The sequence below is a fragment of the Morone saxatilis genome, unplaced genomic scaffold (genome assembly GCF_004916995.1).
Source record: "Morone saxatilis isolate NCDOM2014 unplaced genomic scaffold, NCSU_SB_2.0 Contig11, whole genome shotgun sequence".
Classification (NCBI taxonomy): Eukaryota; Metazoa; Chordata; class Actinopteri; family Moronidae; genus Morone; species Morone saxatilis.
The window spans coordinates 29057410-29077489 of NW_023339663.1; the positions used below are offsets into that span (position 1 = coordinate 29057410).

Consider the following 20080-nt stretch of genomic DNA (forward strand, 5'->3'; position numbering starts at 1 on the left):
AGAACAGAGCCATACCACCAAATGTAACATTCTGCTTGGGAATAAAAGTTATTTTGACAAAAGTGGCCATGACTGAAGTAGTTCTTGTGCCTTAACCTAACCAAACTGAGACCGTTTCACAATGTCAACCATACAAACTTTATTTTGAAAGTCTTATGAGACATTGCATATTATTATTGCCTACTTGACCCTGTATGTCAGAACTGAAGCGAAAGGGATACCTACAGTCATATTTTGAAGTGGAGGGCCACTGACCAAGTTGCAGTATTGTTAGAAACTTAGATTATTTCAGCTGATGAAGGTACTGTGTCAGCGGAGCATCACGTTCGTCCACATTTAGTCTCTCTGACCGCCTTCATTACATCTGCCAGTCTGTCTGTTGTTTCTTAGTCATCGCTCCAAATTACTTTCATGAATTGATTTTGGGACTAAGTGTCGACCCGTCACTGCTTCTGTTGATACTTTCATAATATTGGGTCATGGTGATTTCCTTCAACATAAGGTGTCTGGATGTTTCCATAGAAACCATCTTTTGTCCCAGAAAACAGCAGGGATGGCTTGTTAAGGAGCTGGGAATGGATTTTCATAGACGTGCCAGATGGCAAAGCTGTGAATCCTAAGCATGTGTTCTCTGCCCTCACAAACATACTCATGGATGGAGTATGTCTCAGTGCACATGTGTCAAGGACTGACACACCGAAAACAAAACCTCACTATCACTCAGTCCCTGGGGGCTGAAGCATAAGATTACTGTGCTGTAAAATACAGTATTGGTGAAATGCTTTACACTGCGGTAAAGACTGGTGTTTGATCATTTCCAGTGCTTGTCTCATATTTTTCATGAATTCCTTTTTGCTATTTGTTCACACAGCATGCAAACCATACAGTGCATGCTTTCGTACTTTGCATTATGTTTCTTTCATTAGTCTTAATCTTTGGTGTCTCTGTGCTGCATTTCCCAGACTTTGCTTGTCAGTCAAACAATGTCAGTAGTACTGTAACATATTTCTCCTCTGACTTCTGTTAGTGAAGCTTGGTTCTCTGTAGGCAGTGGAAAGAGAATTTTCCTAGGAAAAGACCTACCCGAAACTGTTACTGAATCCCACTTGTACACTAAGTTTTAAGTGTTTTGCAGATGTTGTGCTCGTGCTGGAATCGCATTCCTCAACACAAATGGTGCTGCTCTCAACGCTGATAAAAATGACAACAAAATGTGGTGCAACAGTTCCAAGAACATCTCAGATGACAAGAAAATGCCTTGTAATCATTTCTAGAGTGTAAATGACACTGAACCAAATGTACAAAACAGGGCACTCTGAAATGTTGTACTTATTTTATTTATAAAGCTTTCATGAACTGGCTGTGGGCAGATTCACTATTGTGCTTCAATCCATTAGTGATCATAAGAAAGAAAACATAAGATACAGCAAAATGATGTTCATTACTTTAGCTTTTAAAATTCTACTTTTCTTCAATCTAAAACGGTTCCTCATTCTTCTCTTTGGAATCATCACATTTTCATCTTGTTCATGTTTTCTGCACAGACTGGGCTTATTCAGATCGGGGAGGACAGCCTGTTCATTCAGCCGGTGGATGAAAATGACCCATCACAGTCCTTCTCCGGACGCAAACACCGGCTGTTGCGACAGCGACGCTCCACCAAGACCACCTCCGCTCCAGATGCTGACCAGCCCAACTACTGTGGGACTGTACAAGGTGAGTGACACGGTGAGCAGGTCTGGATGGCACAGGATATGGGGTTACAGTCACACTGATATCAAGGTTTGCTGAGGACGTTAAGAAAGATGCCAACCACTAGGGATGCACCAACTGGGAAATTCTGGGCCATTGTTTAAAATAACAGTTTGGCCGATAGCCAATACAGATGTTTTTTTAACATTTAGCCAGCACAGAATTGATGTGACACCACAGATAAACACAGCCACCGATAGGCTGATGTTAGTCAACAAGGCGGCTATCTGTGGATACCAATGTTTGGCCAATAAATGGGTGCCTCCCTACCAACCACCGTTTGTGAAGGTTAAGATGAGTTGTAAACATGAGATAGTGCGCATGTTGTTCTTGAATTTCCCTCTGGATAAATAAAGTATCTATCTATGTATTCATGTGCTGCACACTTCCCCTTGTGAATCCCACGAATTCTGCACGAGTCTGTGCAGTTTTTAAACATGCACTCCCTCATTCTCTTGTAACGTTCACCAGCAGTCGCCAGTCCTAAAATTTCCTCCCAACTCAGCACACATTTCAGTTTCAATACAAATGAAAAATTGATGTGTGTGTCAGTAATCAGAGAGGAAACAAAGAGCACGAAAGAAAGAAGAGTTTGTTATCTTATTTTCATAGTTTTGGCCATCATTCCTCTCAGTAGTAATGACATATTAACCAAGTGGTTACTCACTGAAAAGAAGTCTGCTAGGTCAAGAAACACCAGCAGTCAGATGATCAGACAGGTTGGAAACAAACCTTCAGGTTATACAGAAGACAAAGGTGAATGGCCAAATCCTCACTCACATCCTGCTTCAACTTTGACCTACTGTACTTACTGCAGTTGTGTCAAAACAGTTTTTCCTGTTCAGGTGCATTATTTGACCTCCAAATAAATTGGTTCACATCAGTGTTTCTCAAACGTTTTACAGGCTCAGAAAATATCAGGCTCTCTAAGTACCACCATTGTGACCAACGTTAAAATATAGTCCCCTGTCTGACAAATCTTAAATCTCCAGATTTAAGAAAACATGTTTGTTTGGTACAGACCTCAACAAATAGCACATCATTGGGATTTTAATTTTTTTTTCCAGTGAAAATTAAAATTGTGACGCAAAAATGATCATGATCTGTCAAAATAATTGCAACATGATTTTGTTACCATATCTTGCAGCCCTAGTTTATTCCTTGTAAGAAGATATATTTATTTTTGACTGTTGTTAAAACCTGAAACAGAATCAGTTCATGAGCCAGAGCTAATTTAGTGTAAAAGCACCACACTTCTCTTCCCAATAGTTCCCGTTTGGAGTCACGATTGCAACGTTTTTGAACCATTCATTCATTACCTCAGTTTACTATCTTGCCATCACATTTTAGCTTGTAACTAATCATGGAGATATATGCATGCACTACAATTCTTGAATTTCCCTCGGGATAGATAGAGTATCTATCTATCATGCACAAATGTGAATGTAGTACAGCCACGGCTGGGGCTCAGAGGCAGAGCGGGTCGTCCACTAATCGGAAGGTTGTTCGATCCCTGGCTCCTTCCGCCACATGTCGAAGTATCCTTGAGCAAGATACTGAACCCCGAATTGCTCCTGATGCTGTGCATCGGTTTGTGAATCTGTATGAATAAGTTAGTTTCTGTTTGATGGGCTTTACTGTGTGAATGTTTGTGAAAGGGCGAATATGGCATGTAGTGTAAAAGCGCTTTGAGTTGTTTTTAAATAATTATTATTATTTTTTTTTTAATTGGTACATGTGGCATAGTTTAGATGGTGGATTTAGTGGTTTAGATCATTGGGATGAACTGTTGGTTTGTTTCCAACCTGTCTGATTGTCTGTCTGATAGACAAGTTGTTTGACAAAAATGCTCTTGTTGAACCATTAAACCACTGCCATGCAGTCCTGATTTTGAAAACACTGCACACTTTCTCGCTTGATACACTGGTTCTCACTCCTGTACAAATAGTACTTTGCTCATACAAGTAGGGATTTTTATCCTGAACTGTTTTTGGCAGAAACGTTGCTTCATACATATTGGTCAAATTACAGTGGATGGGATTGGTGTGATTTTTCAGAATCTGGTTAATGTTCCTCACGCTCACCTCAAAAACCCTGAAAACATCCTCCAAATGCCTCTGCAGCGCCTCACAGTGCGCTATGTGAATGAACCGCTGCCTGCCTCTCCGCCCTCCCGGCTGAAATGGGCCAGTTGTACATCCCGGGGAAGCAGTGCTAATAAATCATAGGTTTCAGAGCAACATTTACTGCTATCTGATATGCTTTGATGTTCATTCAGCTCCAGTGTGTTGTAAGAGAGGCTGTGTGGAATGCAGATGTTTCCTTATTTAATGTGTATCTCCTCTCTGCAAAGTTCATGTTGGAACCTGCTGAGCCCCTCGCTGTTAACGCTATCAAACACAGAGCAAACTCTCTCTGCTCCTTTACATTAATATTGTGCATATTTTCCTAACCCTCGGCGTCTCTTTGCCAAGATCATAGATTTTTGTAGTGGGAGGAATTCACAGTGAGGGTTTATTTTTTTTTTAATATGGCAGTTTTTGTAGTGTGGTACACACCTGAACACAGGGTCCAGTCAAAAGCACTAATGGCCAGCTTGGGAAGTCATGGAAAAGTTTAAATAGTTGCAGATTGAAGTTCTAGTTATCCAAACATTTCTCTGAGCAGAGAGCCGTTCTGGAGGCAGAATCAGTGAGTGAAGCCAAAGAACTTCATCACACAGCCAGAAATTCAAATTAAAAGTTTGCTGCAGGTCTTCTTGCTTCACTAACTTCTCAGTAGATATCTGCTTTAGTTTTACAGGCTTTTCTCTGTGGCAGAGCCACAATGGAGGCAGAAATAATAATTCTGATACAAGCCAGTAACCTAAATGTGAAGTCAGCTGACAGGTAGGGCTGATCTGTATCTGGATTTTTAGATATTTCAGATATTCATTCTATACTGGGTGACCACATTCCTAAGAAAAACATAATTTTCTTTTGGAATTCAGCCATCTTTCATTTTATTATTCATACCTGTGCTTTTCCTAATATATGTCAAAATGTCTTCCATGAAAAAGACTAAAATATGCCCACTTTTGGAAAGTCTGTCCTTGAAGGCATTCATGGTGTTGCACTCATTTGTCGAAAATTTGAATAGTAGTTGTATGAAAAATAAAGAGCTTAATGGAGAAATCCAAACCCTGCCTGCTTTCTCACCTCCACACACCTGGCCTATCACTAAGGTAGTTGTAAATATTGGATGACTTTGGAAAATTACAGAAAATGTTGGACACAGGTGCTCAGATTCTGATGTTGGAAACTTGCAGTGGGAGGGGGTTCAACGATCCAACAAGTGCTTCGGTTAAAGCATACTGATGCCTTACAGCCCCTACAAGGAACTTTCATTTTGTGTTGATTCTGGCGACCCCTCTGGCCAAAAGTGTTTCTATCCCCTTGTTTCATTGATTTCAAAGGGAATCCCACCAATCTTCTCTCTGGTGGTCGTATTTTTTATGTAGGTATATAATGCATCAGTATCTGTTTCTTAGACTGTTACAAACTCCTTGTAGTACATTAGCCTAGTTAGCAAGGCTAATGAAAAGTAGCCCACAGATACCTTCAGCTATGATCTTCAAATTGCACATCGTAGCTGACCCTCAAGAGTATCTGAGTCTGCCAACTCTGCCTACCTAAAAACCGCGTTTGATTGCCATACTTTGAAAGGCCTGCTGTAAATACTTTCCAGCATCAACCAAAGTTAAAAACAGTCTCCCAGATGCAGGTTGGGTTTGTTTTGCATCAATGGAAGCATGGCGAAAGCCAGAGACAGAGCTGCAGAGATTTTTTTGCCCTCTAAGAGAAGGATTGTTTCTTTTGTGCTGAGGGAAACTTTTGAGGATGGTCAACCTGTCTGCAGAACATACAGAAAGAAAATTGCTGTGAAAAGGAGCAACACTTCCAGTCTTACGGGTCATCTTCGTGGCCACCCCCCAATTCTTTATAGGGATATCAAGGCATGTTAACTTTTAGCTCAATGCGTGATGTAGTGACTAACCTGATAATAGTTTGTAAATAATGTAAATTGAAGCCTCCTATGACAATCAAAAACACATAAAAGCAAAGACCTGGTGGAGATCAGGGGTCATTATGAAGACAAGTGCTCAACTTATAAAATGCACAGTGTATTAACAGTTACCAGGTTAGCTAGTTAATGTACATAACTGCATACTATCCTGAGGAGAGTTTGCATTGACCTTACTTTTCCATGCGATACAACCCTCCCATAACCTCATTGAGTGGCATAAAAAATAAAAATAAAAATATCTTTCTAAATGTTCCACACTGGACCTTTTTAACTAAGAAATGGAATATAATATTCATACGTATGTTTTCATTAGTGTATTATAACCCAAATAGAGAAATTGTTTTGTTGTAATCTTAGAATGAGCCGTTTTTATCTACAGACAGTGCAGGTCACCTTCCATGATCCACCATGAACTGCCATGTTTCTACAGTAACCCAATAACAGACCTTTTGCATTTTTGCAAATTTTGCGGCCAACAGGGATTCTCCTACACATTTAACAGCATGTTCTCGTTTCCAGGTCATCAAATACTGATGCGAGTGGTGTTCAGTTAGTTGCAATCTGAATCTTCACCACTAGATGCCTCTAAATCCTACACACTGGACCTTTAATCATTTGCGTGATAAATTAATAAAAAATTAATAAAGTTACTTTACTTGGGGTGGCAGTAGCTCAGTGTGTAGGGACTTGGCTTGGGAACCGAAGGGTCGCTGGTTCAAATTCCACAGACCACAATAGGGAGTGTGGACTGGTAGCTGGGAGAGGTGCAGGTTCTCACCTCCTGTGCACTGCCGAGGCTGCCCTTGAGCAAGGTAACCTAACCCCAATAGGGGATTAATAAAGTATATATCTTCTATCTTCATCTTACTGTCCATCAGGAACTCTGTATAGCACTGAGAGTTGATGCGGATTAGCTGGAGGATATAGGGAAAACCAGAAATAATTTTTTCCATAAAATATGATCCAGTTTCACCAAAAATAGTGCCATAAAATGTTACACACTGGTCCCGTCCCAGAACTAAAAGTTACACAGTGCAAGAACAGCTGGGAATGACAGAGGCACCATTCACCATATTACAACTTATTGTAGCATCAAAATGATTCTGAATCTGTTATTTTAAGGTAGAAAAGTTACATAATGTTGCTTTAAGCAGAAAGACACAAGCTGTCCAGCTGCAAAGACAGTGACTGTGCTGCGCCTGACCTGTCTGGTGTTATCATTCTGTTAGCTTGCAGACAATTAAAACTTCTCACAGACGATCTCCACATTTCCCCCATGCACAGTCATTAACCAGGGCAGCTAGACCTTGAGAACTGAGCTGCACCCCCAAAGTTACATAACACCAGCGGGGCTACAGACCACCAGCACTTTTGACAACCTGTATAAATAAATTCTTTCCATATGTTCATAACTGGGGCATACACAATAAGTAAAACCTCCTCTTTAGAAGGAAAGAAGAAAAACCTGCAGAGCGGTGCACACCGGGCTGCAGCTCTTCTGTCCGTTTGTTTTCAGCCATCACACAAAGGTTGAGCTGGGTTTTTTCATATGTTTTCATTGCACACAGTCCCAAAAAGCTTCACATTATACACTCCCATTCGGCTCTATGGGAAGATGTCTGCTGATGTTGAATGACTTGTGGAACTTTCTCCAGCCTCTAATTGACATCATTTCTATTGAGTGAAATCATAGTGAAGTTAAACTATTCCCTGTTCTGCCAGGGAACGTCTTGGAACCCCTTCAAGGATATCTGACATTCCCGTCGGCAATGGGTGGCCCCCAGACCCAGCTCTGAAAGTAGTGGCAGCATGGTGTTTAATAGGAGGATGGGGTCTCCAGCTCTAGAGAGACAAAGGTGGTTTGATGATTCAACTAAATGTATGTATGCTTCTGGGGTCCTGAGGTTAGATGGATGGAGGGAAGTGCCAGATTATAAATTCTTTCCTTTGCATTCATGTCTGCCTGGACTCAGTCAGTCCTCCTCTCCTCTCTTCTCCTCTCCTCTCCTCTCCCCTCCTCTCCCTTTTTACCAAAGCTTCCATTTCCTTCCCAAAACCACATGGTCTCTGGAGAGAGATACAAACTCAGGCAGACTTTATATCCATTAAAAATCAGCTCCACGTCCAGAGGAATTCACAACATGACTCTCTCTGTCTCCCGCCCTCCCTCTCCCATGCATTCTTTGTACAGCAGTAGTTCAGTCTTCTTGGACGGAGGTAACTGTGTCATATTGCATAAGAGCCTGGAGGAGAATGAAGAGTGACTAAGCAGTTTGTGCGCTTTACCTGTTGGTTATTCAGAAGTATGTTTTTTTTTTATTTTTTTTATGGCACGTGCAAATAAATAAGGAGAGATGAGATGGACTTAATACCTCAAAAGTCGGCTCAGCAAATGTTTTACGCGGAAGGAGATGCATTGAACACTTTTGTTAGAGCACACACATTATGCAATTTGGTGAGTAATGCTGAAAGTAAACATAACTTTTGTTTGTTTACAACAAAACTCCACGGGATCTTTAACCCAACCTCAGCTGCTTTTACTCAGTTTTCACTCCCTTCATTTACAGTCTTATGTCACTACACATCTAAGCTTTAGCATGTCATATATGTGTATCTTCAAGATAAGTTACGCTGCTCAAAAATGCAGATTTAAATTTATTTTTTAGATTAATCAATTTCATTATTGATTAGTCTGTCATAATACAATCCATAAATCAATTACTTTGCTCCATAAAATGGCAGAAAATTGTGAAAAATGTTGATCGCTATTTCCCAAAGCCTAAGGTGACATCCTCAAATGTCTTGTTTTGTCCAAAGATATTCAGTTCACTGTCACAGAGGACTAAAGAAAGCAGTAAATATTCACATTTAAGAAGCTGAAATCAGAGAATATGGATTTGTTCCAAAGAAAATGACTGAAAACAATTAATCAATTAGTTGTTCAGTCCAGAAAATGTCTGATTATATATTATCACAGTTTCCCAAAGCTCAACATGACATCCTCAAATGTCTTGTTTTGTCCACAATCGAAAGAGATCCAGTTTACTGTCAGAGGACTAAAGAAAGCAGAAAATATTCAGATTTGAGAAGCTGTATATGAAAATAAAAAAGGATACAAAATTATAAAAAATTATGAATTGACTATCAATAGTTGCCAATTAAATTAATAGATGGCAACTTATCAGTTAATCGTTGCAGCTCTAGTACACACATGCATAACAAAAGGGAGAGGGGACTGTCAGTGTTGCACAGATAGAACGCCCTTTTTTCGCGCAGTATTTGGAGTGTGTAACATTGCTGGCTTGATCTGTTTGTTTGTCATTCAGACGCAGGTTACTTAAATGTTTCTTCCAGTATTTTCAGACATAACAGAACATGTATGGAAATGGTCACAATGCCAAGATATTTGGCTTCTCGTGCGTAAGAGAGAGGTGTCACTCCTGGAGAACAGCTGTGAGTTGAAAAATATTAAAATTAAAGAAGTAGGGCCCTATTTTCAAGGTGGCACTTCATCTAGTGTAAGCAGCCACTGTTCCAAGGACAGTTGTTAATATTTCACAGGAAATCGAGTCTTAGACATGACAGATGGCAGCAGGGAGTCAGGTGTTGACAGATCTGCAGCCTCTGGTTTGAGAGGTGCTGTACCCGAACACAGTGCCATTACACCCGGCCATCCACAGTGTTTACCTTGACCTCAGACAGGTCAGTATTCTGCATTCTGCATTTGTGTAGTATTGTATTGCATTTGCGCCCCATGTAAGGCTTAGGCCTTGCAGTGGCGGCCATGGGTTCAAATTCTACCTGTGGCCCTTTGCTGCGTGTCATCGCCCCTCTCTCTCCCTTTCACTCTTTAGCTGTCCTATCCAATAAAGGCAAAAAGCCCCCAAAATATAAAAAAAATAAAAATCCTCAGCTTTGGAGGATAGTTGCAGCACTTTAGTGTAATGATCTTTGTATGGTCGTGAAAAACAAACTGGTTGTGGATTAAGAAGGTGCAGCAAGTTACTGCGGGCAGAGTGGCCGAAATCTGTGTTCTGCTTGTTCAGCAGATGGTTTGATACATTTATCATACCCCCTTTTGTTGTTCTTATGGATAAAGAGCATTGTTGTCATTGACTTCAGTAACATCGGTCCTAAAGTCTGTTTAATTCCCACCACTGTGAACTCTCCTTCAAATAGGGCCATCCATGTTTGTTATGGATACACCATTCCATCAAATGGCAGTAATCTAGGTCAGGTGTCGCCAACGGTTCTAATCTCATGGTCCAGATTTACCTTTAGAAAGGAAGTCACAGTCCACACATAAGTTCAATTCACACCCATTTATTTTATTTACATACATCAATTTTTCCTGTCAGTAGATTTAATATTTAATATTTTTTAATATTAATCTAATTTTCTGCTACAGACTATAGACATGAAAGGCGAGGGTCATGTCAACAGAGCCAGCAGCAACTTGTACTAAAAAGTTGCATGTCATTCAATCATATTTACAGTAGCCCGATCTTTGATAACACTGAGATCTTCATGTTCTCTGGGTTTGAGCTACAACATGGATTGTGTGTACATTCATAGCTGCAAGGATCCATATACAATGAATGTATTTGCTATAAGTGCTTATGTAAACGAGTATATCAGAGCTCTGAGAGGCTAAAACCACAACAATTTTTTGTGCCAGTTTATGTCATATTTGATTTAAGGTAATATTCTGCATATCATAAATAAAAATACTGGATCTAGATACCAACATATTTAGTACAATTTAGCTAATGTCAGGCTGGGAAAAAAATCTGTTAATTTAAACCCATCATTACAGCAAATGTATTCACTAATTTGTAGATTTAAAGAATCATCTCATAGGAATAGGGAATAGACAGCCAGTTTAGCTTTTTGTAGTTCTGCAATCATATCTGAAGTAAATGACTTTAAGTAAGCTTTCACATCAGGGACCCGGTCTGGATCCAAATATACCTGACCTCAACACTGTGTACAGCACCCAGGCGTGGATCAACAAACAGATCCACTGTCCACTTGAACAAGTGGTCTTGTGCGGTTCATGTGTATCTGGGCTATTTAAAATGTGACATAGCTATCCTACCTTGTGATTGACAGGATTTTCTACATAAATGTGGCGTAGATGACTATGCAAGTGTACTTTGGTACGGAACAACATTACTAATGTGAAAGCTGAGTGGCTGGGTAACCACAAAGAATCCCAGAGCAGAGATGGAGTTAACAGTTGGTGTGTGGGGAAAGGTGAAAGAAGGGTCAAAGAGGATAGGTTGGGGATTTGTGGTTCTGGATGATTAGTGAATAGGAACTGATAAGTGGTGAATAAAAAAGGTGAAAGAATGGGGTTGGCAGTGGTGGCCAAAGAAATAGTTTGTCAAGATAGTATACTGAAGTTATGGAGTGCAAACTGAAGAATACAAGCCACAGGTCTGCATGGCGAGGGAATGTGGATTTAAACGTCCTATCCAAGCCCTTATTGAATCCAGCATCTCACGGCTGCACTCTTAACAGGTTGAGACCCAGATGATGGTCACTGCTGGGTGATGGTGATATATCAGTCAGCCTGCGATAGTGAGGCATGTGGTCTAATCCACACTGCAAGAGAATCTGAAAAATGCTCTAACACCCTCTAAATCATCTCGATCAATTTGCAGATTCTCTTTGTAGGTTAGCCAGTCAACATTTTAGTTGCTCCAAGAAAATTCTGAATTTAGGTTCGGTTAAACCTTCCAAGTTCCTCTGCACGTGCGTGTAGCGTGGTCAGCGCAGGGTTTGAGTTTCTCTTTCACAAAAGTATTAATTGTGGAAAAAGAATACATTCAGTCCTTTACTTTCTGCTCCTGACCACTGAACTAAGAGACTTTTTAATTATAATTCTTACTGTGGTGGCTTGTTCTGTCCTGTCTCCGGTAATGAAATTCCTGCTTCATGAATGGAATCTGAGACTGTCACCCAGTCAACGGGAAAAGCCCAAAAGAAGTTAAAGCAACAGTGGAGCTCAGGCATCTGCTTCCTTCTTGGCTGGGGACCAAGTCAGGAGCACCTTACCTCTACTCCTGAGGAGATAAGAGTTGGACAGATCACAAGGGTTTCCCTCTGAAAATACCTACTGGAGCCAATTAACTTTTTCATCTAGTTGCAGCATTTGATGTTTTTCATTTAAGGTGTTTAAATGAAGTTAGTTCCATCACACAGAAAAGAGAATTGCATTATTGTCACAGCAAAAGTAGCACTGGTAAAAATGTTTTACGTCTAGGGGATGTAATTACCCTTGAGCCTTGTGGCCATACAAGCTACTTACAGGGCAGCATGATACTGACAAGCCCTGGATCCATCTCTGTACTGGACACACAGAGATGAAATTAAATCAGTCTTCTAATGTGACTATCCGGACAGCAAACCAATTGATTTCCCAAAACATTGGACAGTTCCTTTCTCAAAATTTTAGAGCGTTTTAGGCCAGTATAAATGACTGTACACTAAAAATCCCAGAGGGACGCGCAACAGTAGATTGTAAACACCTTCCATCACAATTTACCCTTTTTTTTTGTGCAATAGTGTTGACTCGTGTAGGCAGACATTCATTAAGTCATCATCATGATATAAATCCATAGTTGTTCTACAAGCAATGCAGGTTATATAAAGACAGGGTCTTTATGTTGAATAAGCAAAAAATACTGTTTTTCTTACATTAGTGATGGTTTGCTTTGTGACTGTCATTTGAGAATCTCTAAACACCAGTAATTACCGCAGGCCGCAGCAGCAGCAGCAGCAGCAGCAGCAGCAGCAGCAGCAGCAGCAGTCCAGTCACTGTATGAGGCAATGTTCTCCCACAAAGTACTGAGCAGGCAGAGCCATTTTTCCCTTGTGGTGCTGGTGTTGGTTTCACAGTTCAAAGCACTGTGTTATTTGTCTCTGTGTGAGTCAACACATCCTCTCTCCTTTCTTATTACAAGCTTTTCCCCTCCAAATCATAGAGCAGCTCTCTGATCCTTGCTGGGGAATCTCATTTTTCTGCCTGGGTGGGATATTATAGCAACTTTTATGGGCCTGGTAGCTCTTAGCTGTCTCTTCTATAAATGGTCACTTCCAGGCATGATTTCTGTTGTTGTGGTACTTTATTGTAAAGTTTTAGTAAGGTGTTACCTGGTTATTCCTTTATCCAGTATTTGTCTGCCTGACAATAAAGTTCTCCCATAGACCTTGGTGGTCAGTTGACATGCGCTGACCTTTGTCTTACGCGGGTTCCTGTATTAACTGCAGTAGATGTTGGTTGAGGCTGACACAACTTGAAGAAATAGCCAACATACCTACTGGTAACCCTCATTTGTCTAATTCTAAACCTTTTAGTTGCCTAAACTTAATTAAACCTTAACCATAAAGGCGGCAGATCAGAAAACTATGACTTGTTTTGGAAGGCAATGACATACTACATATTTCGTCATTTCGGTTGGTTGACTTGTAGTAGAGGTGTGAATCTTAACTGGCCTCACGATTTGATTTGATCACGATTCACCTGTCAATGTTTCATTAAGTCAGCGAAGCAGTCAGATATATCTCAACTCTTTTTATATTGAAAGTGCTCTCAAAAATCAACTGTTTATAACATAGAAAGCTGCATATTTTCATTACCAGTGCCTGTTTCACATACCGTTAGTACATAAATATATATCTTTTGCTGTTATTGTTACATACGAGTCAGTCACAACACAGGTCCAGGAATCACATGTAAATGTTATTTGACTAGTTTTGCTCATTAACTCCATTACCTAGGCTTTGGTTTTGCTGTGGATTGCAGGTTTTGCTGTTTCTGTAAAGTCACTTTGTTGACACAGATATGATTCTGTTCCCTTTCTCAGAGTTCTCAGAGTGCCCCTTAATTATTGGCTGCTTTCTGAGCTTGATGAATTCTTTATGGTTGACGATAGCCGTTTTCACCATGAGTCACTTAACACGTAGTAACGCAGATTGTGAGGATGATTTTAAATATAGCGTGTGTCTTGTCCAGTTCGTGCTTCCTAGTCCAAAATGTACCCAAATTGGCTCATTTTTTATCACTGGCTGCTGCTTTGCCTCTCTTCATCATATCTCCTAACATATAAAAGTAGGCTGCAAACTCCTGATTATGTTGAGTTTATTCTATTCATTTAAGGTTTGATTTGAATGACTAATAGGAGCAAACATCCCCAGGAGAATGGTTGTATCTATTCTTGCATATCTAGCATGAGGCCTAAACGAACGTACCAGCTGTCTGACCCTATGTCCAAACAAATTTAAAATATTAAGTCCTCCATTGTTTTGGTAATTTAATATTTGCTCTCTCAGGAAACATAATGAAACAACACGTAACAGATCGTTTGTTTCTCAAGGCAATTTTGTTTTTTGAGAGACTTAAATTTGGTTCCAGTGGTCTGTCAAATTTGGCCCTACAGGCCCCAGAATACTTAGGCAGATCCAGTTTTTTCGGTAGCAAGGATAAGATTTCAGATATAATTTTTTTTACAGTTTATTATGCGACACAATTGTAATACTTCTCAAATACATTGCAAGCTAGACACAGTAACTCTGCAAAAAGATGTTTGATATATAAAAGAAATAACCGTAGCAAACTGCACACCATTACATTTGTAGCCCCCAATTCATCAAGAAGCATGGTAAGCGTAGAGACTCAAGTGTGAGATGCAAGGCTTTTAAACAGTACATATGCAACAATACATGGATTATTCTGGCCGATTGGCTTCCAATGCATTGGGGCCCTCTAGGTTCTTGGTTGGGATTTAGTGTCTTGGTTGAATCCATAATGCAGTGTTACAGGGAGACCTCAATCTTGCATCACAAGCCTGTCAGGGCTTCCCTGAGAACAAAAAATCTATGAGTCACATTTGTGCACTCCGGGAAACAAGCTCAACAGACACTAGGCTAGGCCAGACAATACAAAGCTCATTCCAGGCAAGAACATCTGCAGAGGTGGCTGCTGAGCGCCTCAAGTAAGCAGTCCTAGATTGACACTGGAGCCCCCAGCTAGCTAAATACATGGTGGAATGTTAAAACCTCTTAACAGTCTTAACAAGCCGACTCAATGTCAACAGTAATAATGATGATGATGAGGAGGAGGATAAAGGAGTAGATTGATGCACAGTTTGAGCCAGGCATTTCAAGAGCTCTTTCTTGTAACCAATGGCATATTGAAGTACATAGAGATCGTTTAGTATCGGCAATGGACATGTGACATTCTTATCTATTAGTGCTGGGTGTCATTAGAAATTAGATTGTTTTGATACAGGTTCCAATACTACAGTCCGCCTAATATCTTGGCATATATTGTCAGTTTGTATGTCAACTAGAATTGGTTGACAATGTTTGTTAAATTATTTAACATGTTAAAGAATATATTACATATTTATATATATTTTTTAATATATTTAACTTAAGTATTCTTTAATATTTTTGGGGGTTTTAGAAAGCAGCATTTTGATGACGTTTGCATAGTCATGTCATTGCAGAATCCACATAGAAAAGGTCTATTTTCATTCCAGCTCAAACATTGACTATATTGGCTGCCTTATTGGTAATATAATGTGTGCATTTTTTCCCTCGGTATCATTTTCATTAATCCCATATCTGTCGGGGACTATCCAATACTGACACTAAACATTTTCAGTACGTCTTTGCTGAGTATAAACTTGCTTTTTGAAATTTCATCAAAAAAGACAAACGCTTCACAAATGGCTAACTTCTTAATGTTGCGATATCTCACCTCGTCCAAGGCAACTCGGGCATAAATTGTCGTATGACCATATGTCAAAAGTACAGTATCTTTTGAATGGCCACAATTGAAGGCGACAAAGCTAGCCATCATAGAGAGGGGCGAGATTTAATAATGTGTTGTACTCTCAGTATCACCTGGAATTACGTTCAGAACTTTGACAATGAAGTTTTCTGTTCAAGCAGTAGGGTTGCAGATGTACAAACCCTCTTCCCCCAATGCCGACTGCAGAAAGGAAGTTTCGTATGCTGTCCCACAATCTATGTGGGACATACTTTTACTCACCCTGATGGGCTGTTCTCTCTCCTTCTCCACCTATGGACTGGGACAGCTTGCACTGTTGTGGGGTAAATTTATGTTACAGATGAAGGGTCATTTTCAGTACTTGACGGTTTTCTATTCTTGGCATTACAGACACAAGTTGGTTGGTACTCAGAATGTACTGAAGTTCCATTCCCTGCCCCACACAGCACAGTGGTTTTAGTAGGGGTGTTGTTTCTGATGACCAGTGAAGATATACAACTGCCTAAGTGCAGTGCTCTGATTCTTGTTGTCATGGTTATTCTGAACGTTGAGCAATTTGTGGTTTTTGTTGAAATGCAAACCATTTGGGGTCTACAGCACTAAGAAACCCCAGAGCCAGGTCCTACAGTGTAGCCTTTGCGCCGAGCCATTATAGAGCCATTGGTTCTTCTTCTACTTTCTGTTGCCATTCTTCTCAGATATCAAGCCTGGAGATTCATGATGATAAGTGGCTGGCTACCAATAGTGCAATAATAAACAGCATTAAATAGGTTGCAGCTTTTAAATATCAACTGAAGGTGCATCATCAGTTTCACAAAAAATAATTTGTACTCACTGTTATTAAGAACCTTTCATTCAGCATGACAATCTAGATTGCAGGGGCTAGGAAACCTGTAAGGATAACACACCAATGGCCTATTAAGTGCAATCAAGAAGGTACACTCTAATGCTGATGGTGTGTTTGGGGAGACTGGGAGAGAGCTAAATTCCAGATAAAATACTGTATCTTTTTATAAAACACACATCCTTCTAAAAGACCAGTCATAAAAAAGTAAAACATGTAAAAGTCTCCAGACTCTCTTAAAAAACTGCAGTTTTTAAAGTTTTTGAGTTGGGGGGGTAACTTCATAAACTTTGTGAAATGTTTTGTGAAAAAACATGGTCACTTTCTGGCACACAGGCTACTCTGTCTAGATAACTGACATAACTCGTTAACAGCAGATTAAGCCAACTATGTATTAGTGCACCATACTATGAGAGTATGTCATTTGTCTTCTGCATGTATTGCTTTACCTGCAATTAACTGAAATAAAAAAATCCTCCTGATTGACTGCTTTGTGATTGTCCAGCTCAGTGCACTGCTCCATGAGAAACCCACTTGAAGTTAACTGACACTGATTAATAGAAATACTCGATACACATACATGCATATGTGAGCTACTCAGTCACAGCAATGGGAGTCCCACTGGTGTAGTGTTTTATAACCATGGTCTTCCTTTGTGTGTGCCTGTTCGTGGTAGGGAAGAAGAAGGAGAAGATGTCAAAAGCGGGTGAGGAGGGTCGCGGGAAGAGAAATGCCATTCGCCTGCATGAAGCATACACTGTGGAGACAGTGGTGGTGGCAGACTCTGATATGGTGCAGTACCATGGCGCAGAGGCAGCGCAGAGGTTCCTACTGACTGTCATGAATATGGTAAGAATCGCAGAATTTAAATACAACAGTTGAGTTAGTGTTCAATATACTGTATACCTGGTTGTTAGTGATTGTTAAGGTGCCATGTACTGAAAAGCATGGGTCCTTTGTAGGGTTGACTGGTTCATTATTTTTGTCAGACTGTTGCTGTCTTGATGGCATTACCACACCAGATTACTAGCCTTCCTGAGATTGATGCCCAGAGCCAGAAGCAATTGTGTCAAACATGTTACGATACGACACTGTCTGTGACTCATGTATCATTTCGGAAGTATGTCATAATAAAAAAGGACCATAAACCTTCTTGATTCCTCTGTACTCATTTGTCTTTGTGAAGTCAGTAGTAGTGTTGCTCTGTCTCTTCAGGTCTACAACATGTTCCACCACCAGAGTCTGGGAATCAGGATCAACATTCGTGTCACCAAGCTGGTGTTGCTTCACAACCGTCCAGTAAGCCTGACTTTTCACCCTCTTTGACTTTTCTTACTCTCTGTCGACCCAAACAACCTGACTGTCAGCAGATGATGACCCCACCCTGTGTGTGTGATTCCCTTTTTCCCCTTTTAAAATGATTCCCTGTCTAAATTAAAGGTTCTAAGTCTTCTGCATGTAAAATTTAACAATCAGTTTCTCAATTTTTTGAATTTAAGAGTTTAATCTGATGTAATGCTACTACTTTGCATGAATACTTTGGTCCCCAGGCACAGGATAGTTTCTGAGTTCCTACTCACACACATATTTTTTAACATCTGACACTGTTTATTCTTTTCCAAAGTTTTGAATATGTCATGTGACTCATGTGAACACTGTAAATTCAACCCGCACAATATGTTGCTAGTCAGTTTGACCCATTTACGCTTTTCAAGCTGTCCATAATTAAACTTTACGAGGCAGCTGGACTCACAAGATTGCACAAGAATCCCTCTTGCCAGGCTTCAATCTATGTAATTGTGGGTTTGTGCATTGAAACTACAGCAAATAGCAGACGAAGTGTAGCCGATAAGAGCAGCTCAACTCGCAGTACGTCACTGCTGCTGGCTCTGAAACACCAACATGGTGAGAACATAATGCCAAACTCATAGCTTCAAAATGGTAGTCCACAAACCAGTGGGTGATGTCACGATGGGTTCACACTTGACCTGTACATTGTATAACATACACCACTTACCACCACTTTAGTCCAAACTGACATCTATTAGATGGATTTCCACGACATGATTCAGACAGTCATGCCCCAGCTGATAAATACTGATTACTGTGGTGATCCCCTGAGTTCATATCTAGCATCACAAGGTTGACATTTTTGGTTTTTAGTCAAAGGTTTTGACACCTGTCGGTCTTTAGTGTAATTACATTTGACTATTTGCAAGTGTTTTTAAACAGTGTGGGTCATAACATTATAGATTTTTAAATAAAAGGAGCATTAAAGCTAAAGACAGATTGTGATAAAGAACCAAGAGAGGAAGATGTGAATCTGCTCTGTATCTGTTATTCAGGAAAAGCTAAAGGTGGGCCATCATGGAGAGAGGTCTCTGGAGAGCTTCTGTCAGTGGCAGTATCAAGAGTTTGGGGGGCCGCGGTACCTTGGCACCAACCACGTTCCTGGTGGAAGGGATGACATCCCACCAGTGGATACTGCTGTGCTGGTCACCAGGTATGTAGCCAGCACTGCCTCAGATGAATGAATGGTAATGATAAATCTATTGAATGTGGTCTCAGCTCTCTTGCTTGGACAGCTGCTTTCAACTTGACTATGAAGAGTATGACTGTCACCTTTTCAAGTTTGAATTAACAAAAAAGTTATTATACTTTGGTGTCTGCTAGTGCCTGTGTGATCTTTTTTTTTTTAAATTTCATCATGAGAGGGGATACATATAGGGTTTGTGCGGACATCTCTTTCCGCTAATTTGTTGTGACTGTGCGGACTATCCAAACAGGCCACTACGTATGACTAAACTTTGTGAAACATGTCTGCCAAGTAGAACTCCAGAAAATGGTATTAACAGAGCTACTATGTGGCCATAGTGTCTGCAGCTGTCTGTATACGCATCTGTTCTTGAGTATATTTGAGCCTTGAGAACTAGCACAGTAATTCATTGGAATTATTTTGAACTCTACCCACCTATCCTAATCCTAAACTACGTTGTAGCATTGACGTTGATGTGTTCCTCCATTGCCTCACTTGGGTGACAAGCTAATGTTGCTCCAGCAGGCTTTACAGTAAGGCAGTCTTACAGTAGGTAAAGCCACAGCTGGGTTTTATGAAGTCAGACAGGCTTACCTTTATCCATGATTTTTCCATGTATGTTTGTGGATTCAAAACTTTTCATTGCTCTGCTCATTACTTCTCCGATGGTTTAGTGTCATAATTAGATGTCCAGAATGGTTTGCTCATTTTCTCCATTTTACATTTGCAAAGAGTAATTAAATATGGATTTTTTTTCCCCATACGCCACTGGTAGTTTGAATAAAATGTGAGGTTACTCAGAGAAAGCAAGGTTAGACGAGTAATCAGAGAAAGTTTGTAAAAGCACTGTAGTAAACTGCATGCAGCAGCACCAGCAGCAGCAGATCAGTAATCAGTTTTCTACCTTCTTATTTGTATATCTGTGTTGGAGTGGGACTGGAACAGACAGACCAGAGCCTTTCCTCACAGCGCAGTTTTAATAATGTTAAGCAGTAGAAACTGACTCGTTTAGACTTTTAGATGCTACTTTGTGTTAGTTTCTGTGTTGTTCATTTTATATATATATATATATATATATATA

General features: G+C 40.2%; 1 protein-coding gene across 1 annotated transcript in view; it reads left to right on the forward strand.

Annotated features, from left to right (window-relative positions):
• adamts17 (ADAM metallopeptidase with thrombospondin type 1 motif, 17) overlaps positions 1–20080 on the forward strand; it is a 104906-nt gene that overhangs the window by 8653 nt on the left and 76173 nt on the right. Inside the window, exons 3-6 of the mRNA XM_035682220.1 lie at positions 1545–1716; positions 17140–17312; positions 17679–17762; positions 18809–18966. Of these exons, the coding sequence (XP_035538113.1) occupies positions 1545–1716; positions 17140–17312; positions 17679–17762; positions 18809–18966 (587 nt within the window). The remainder of the gene's footprint in view (positions 1–1544; positions 1717–17139; positions 17313–17678; positions 17763–18808; positions 18967–20080) is intronic.